Source organism: Portunus trituberculatus, chromosome 31, assembly GCF_017591435.1.
Source record: "Portunus trituberculatus isolate SZX2019 chromosome 31, ASM1759143v1, whole genome shotgun sequence".
NCBI lineage: Eukaryota > Metazoa > Arthropoda > Malacostraca > Decapoda > Portunidae > Portunus > Portunus trituberculatus.
Genome location: NC_059285.1, coordinates 1,194,224 through 1,199,121, shown reverse-complemented (window position 1 = coordinate 1,199,121; position 4,898 = coordinate 1,194,224). Strand labels below are relative to the sequence as shown.

Sequence of the window (4,898 nt, the reverse complement as noted above, 5' to 3'; positions counted from 1 at the left end):
GGCTCTTTCTCTATCTAATCTTTCACATCTCCTCGAAGAAAGGGTTAAAACGGGTGTTAGAGGGAAAAGCATAGTGATCTGGTATCATTGAACTCGTTAGGAGCTTAAACTTGCGAAATTGTGATGTCATGTTGCCGGTTGAGTAGCGGACAGATTACTTTGGGGGTCAGTACGAGTGGGTTGGCGGTGTGGTGCTCTGATTGTTACACGGGGACCTTGTCATAATCCAACTGGAGTGATCTTGTATCTAAAGAGAACGAGAAAATAATTAACTCTTATCAATTCAAGTCTTGAGAATCCACCTCCAATATAACGCCTCGCCTTCAAATGATTAATTAGCAAAGTATCCGGTATATAATAGGATCTGAATCCCAAGACTCGTGGCTTCGAACGCTGCCAGTCATTCAGCAGGTCAGTTTTGTTATGTAAGAGGGTAAAACTGCCCAACATAAAAAAAAAAAAGCCAGAATTCGGTTGTACTTCAGAAAAAAAAGCCAGAATTCGGTTGTAGTTCAGAAAAAAAAAAAAAGCCAGAATTCGGTTGTACTTCAGAACAGCTAACTGCTCCACCGTAGCCTGCTCTCTATCCACGCGGGGGTAGTCTTGATTAATCCAGGCTATGTACGTACTTCGCTGAACCATAGGGCTGCATAATGTCGGCATTTCTTCGTATATAACCCTGTCTTTACACCACGCCTGCTGTGATCCCAAGTCGCTAAGTAGAAAGCTTTAAAATTACTGTTCATTTTGCCGTGCTTCTAAACTTGCTCGTCTTGCTGTGACCGATTCCTGACTTGCTGGTGATCAGTCTCTACTCGTGTGAAAGTGACATCAGTATAAAGTTCCTATCGTGACCAGTGAACAATACGCTTGACCCTTTCACCGAGATAGGAACAACTCGCTGTACTAACAACTCGTCTCTTTGTAAAGCATCTAGAAAAAAGGAATGAGTTATTTTTGTTGCTCCTAACAAGTCCGTAGAAGTCAAGTAATGTCTTGGTGACTAGTGAGTGAATAAGGAAGAATGTGCCAAATAGCAATGAAAGTTAATTAGGACATTAAGTAAAGTGTTACGAATTAAATCCATTTTATTTACTAGATATGTTTACATGATCCGTGGCAGTCTCTGTATGTATCCTCCTTCTCAGGCTTGAGATGCGGTGACTTGGCTCGACAAGGATGACTGCAGTGATGGGAAGAAGGCGCCCACACGGTTCTTCAGCCATGCGCTCTGGAAATAGGAAGAAGTGAGCTGCTGGACTTGCGCTGACTTACTGTGTGACCTGGAGTGAAGAGACGAAGCATTGTTTTTTTTAGTGCCTGGACATCGGTGGGCACTGTATGAGTGAGTGCATGATAGTGAAGGAGCAACATGGATTCAGGTTTTGCATATTGTATACTTTTGTAACTCGAGTCTAATGAAGCATAATGATTTTTTGATGTAGACAACTAACTAGCGATTTCCTTTCTAGGTATACTTGGTAATATTTCAAATTTTTGTCTGGCAGTGTTTATGTATCCAGGTTTGAGGCGCCATGGGACAACCCAGGCCTGGCCTGCATTGATGAAGAGAGCAAACTGGTATTCAGCCATGTAATGTGGGAGATAAACACCTGGCCTGCTGTGACCTGGAGTGACAGCCTTTTTTTCAACCACTGGGTCTGGACATTGAGTTTGTATACGGAGGAGTGTAGTAGGTATAAGGATTTTGATTTTAAAAGCACTTTCGCACACCCGAGTATACCGAAACCATAATGAAGTGGTACAATTCCTTCAAGAAACGGTTCCTTCTAGGTGAAATGAGGTGTAGGATTTTGGGGAACTAGTAGTAGTTGTGGAGTGGCTGATGCAGGGTGTGATGAAGTGAGGAAGGAAAGGAAGTGGAGTGATGTATGGTGGGAGAAATTTCACGTAGATCGGAGTGAAAGATGGGATGATGTACTTGTGATGTGAAGCACCTGATTTGTGGAGTCCAGCTGAGTGAGAATCGGATAGGGTTTGAGAGTTTGTGAGGCTAGGAAGGAGTGAAAGAATGTAAGTAGACCGTGCAGATGGTTGAGAAAGACCTGACAGCGATGGCAGAGAATGAGTACTAGAATGAATGCATGGGCAGCGTATGTGAAACGGAGACATGCAAGGCGAGCGATAAATAAGGGGCGAATGATGATAATGAAGGATAAAATGGAAGGATAAATTGAAGTGAGAAAGGAGTGATATATTAAGTAAGAAAAAGGCATGGAAGGTGGCCGGGAATGGTAGAAGTTTGAGAAGTGAGAATAAATAGGTCAGGAAATGTTTGTGTGGACAGTCTGAAAGTGAAAGTTTAGTTAAAACAGAAGGAAGGAATCAGGGAGGCAATCAGACTATTTTGGGAAGAAGTGGATGGTGTAGGTGACGTGTTTGGTGTGAGAAGGATGCGTGACACTGGAAGGGAAGAATGCAGACGAGCTGAATGAGAGAATTAGCAAGGAGGAAAAGAAATGTGAAAAGGCAGAAGAATGGGAAGGCAGCAGGGACAGATGGGATACCGTACGAGATTATAAAAATGGTGGGGAGTTGATGACTGAGATATTTAACTAGTTAATGGTACAAGTGCCAAGAATATGTTAGGAATGTAGTGATTGTTGCGTAAGGGAGGATGCAAAAGTTAAGAACTCTAGGCAGATTGCGTTAGTAAACACAGTAAGATAGTGTTCTTCATTCAGTGAGCTTGTTTAAATGTGTTGGGTGAAGAACAATGGTTTCCGTGAAGACAGGAGAGCTGAGGGAGGATAACTTATTTGTGGTGAATGAAATGATTGAGAGGAAAAGAAAGGAGGGAGGTAAACTATATTTAGGTTTTCTGGATATAGAGAAAACATTTATGATAAGGGTGGATTGAAATACATTAGGCAGTCGTGGGAGAGATTGGGTTGTTTAAAAAATTGAACATAGTGCGTAGCATGTATGTTGACAAGAGCTAAATAGACTAGGAGATATGGAAACAACAGACTGGGTGAAGGAGTGAGAGGAGTTAGGCAAAGATGTATGTGTATTGTCACCAACCCTTTTCAGCCTGGAGTTAGCAGTCAGAACAAGAAATGAATAATGAATGCAGGAGTAAGTGTGGGAAATATGAATGCAGGAGTGTAGGGAAAATGTGTGCGCGCTTCTTAGGCAGATGGTGATGTGAGGGAGTCAGCAGATGAGTTGCAAGTGTATTGGATGTTGTGGATAGGTATGGATGGAAGAGACTTTGGAGTTTGGTTTTAATAGAGAAAAGTAAGGTAATGGGGTAGTGATGAACGTGATATGGTATGGAGAATTGGAGAGCGAGTTGAAACCGGCGCAAGAATGTAAGTACTTGGGGATGTGGGCGAGTCCGAGTAAGTGTGAAAAGGGAAAAAATGAAAAGCTTGAACCAGTGGTAAGACGACTGGGGAGTGCAGCTAGAATGAGAGAGCAAGTTTATGATGTACTGAATTGTGGCCGTGCCCAGTGTAATGTTTGGGTGGGAATGCAATTAATTAACTACAGATGGTTTCAGTCCCCCAGCGAAGTGTGCCAGATGTGACATGGAGGAGGATGAGACGGTGGTGCTGGAGTGTGAGAGAAGAGCGACAGGAGGGAGATGTAAGCGTGTGGTGTTTATACTTTAGAGGTAAGAGAGACAGGAGGGAGATGTAAGTGATTTTGATTAAATTATGGCATAACCGGGATGAAAGATGAAAAGACAGGAATGAAATGGGGATGAATGGATGGAGGTGTTGCTGGGACACAGTCGAGAGACGAGTGAAGGATGATTGAAGTTGTGAAGAAGTATCTGGAGAAAATGTGAACATGAGAATAGTGCCCTTTTTCTGTTTCTTCTGCAGGAGTTGCCGATCCACAAGGCCTGCACTGGAGCGATCCCGAGCCACAGGAAGGAAGAATCGACATCACGTCGCCCCAGCCGGCGGAACCTGATGCTGGCTGGCTACCTCTACTAAGGGAACCAGCCCCAGGCCTCCATTAGCGACCACGTCTTATAGCGGTCGTGTTCACGCTTCCCTTCTGTTATGAAGACATAATCGGTCATTAGCAATTTGTTTTTTTGTTGCTGGTTCCATATGTAAGAGTTCGAGGACTCCCCTACAAAAAATGTTCGTTTGTATTTTTTTTTTTATAAAATATTTTCCTGGCTTTTCTTTCCTTCATTATCTTTTCTCCGGAGGGTCATCGAGGTATAAAATAACACACGCGCGGGTGTGTGTGGTAAGGAAGACAGACCGCTTTGTAGAAACAGAACGGTTTTTATCTCCGGGGGGCTCTTCCACGGATGAAAAATTTCTTGCTACGTGTCTCATTATCACGGTGGCTATTAAAAAAAGGACAAGCTGGCTATATTTTAAATAATATTTTATATACTTAATGAGCACTGACTGCTATTAAGGCTGTAAGTGCTAGCTACCTGGGTCCATGCATCAACAAACCCGTTTTTACACTACAAGTCGGTACAGCTAATGATGAACTGAACTACTAAGCGTTTCAGATTTGAGGGCACGTTTTTCTAGAATAACTTTGTAAGGAACTTGCATATATCATTATGAAATTTTGCCACAGTGTATTTGACACCCTCCCCTAACATCCCAATGAATCGTAAACAGTAATAAATGGCACTTCTCCCTATAAAAATAGGAGAGTCACTCATCCCTCACGAAGAAACGGACAAGTGGTGAGAAATAGTGGGGGAGAGGGGATGGAAGAGGAGGAGGGTAGGAGCTGGGGGAGGGACTATGTGGGTGGAGCTTGTTACTACGTCACCATTTCTCACCACTTGTCCGTTTCTTCGTGAGGAGAAGTGCCATTATTATATACTATTTACGATTCTTGACACATTGGGATATTCGGGGAGGGTGTCAAGTACACTGTGGCAAAAT

General features: G+C 43.0%; 1 protein-coding gene across 9 annotated transcripts in view; it reads left to right on the top strand.

The window, feature by feature from the left end:
- LOC123511488 overlaps positions 1-4,285 on the top strand; it is a 6,403-nt gene extending 2,118 nt beyond the window's left edge. The window contains exons 2-5 of one of the 9 annotated variants that reach the window (XM_045267428.1): positions 1,149-1,247; positions 1,509-1,659; positions 3,535-3,640; positions 3,855-4,221. In XM_045267428.1, coding sequence (XP_045123363.1) covers positions 1,180-1,247; positions 1,509-1,659; positions 3,535-3,640; positions 3,855-3,994 — 465 coding nt within the window. In that variant the 5' untranslated portion in view covers positions 1,149-1,179 and the 3' untranslated portion in view covers positions 3,995-4,221. Of the gene's footprint in view, positions 1-1,148; positions 3,641-3,854 lie in introns of all 9 variants that reach the window. The other 8 variants (XM_045267429.1, XR_006676847.1, XR_006676846.1 and 5 more) reach the window with 8 other exon arrangements.
- Positions 4,286-4,898: the final 613 nt, after the last annotated feature.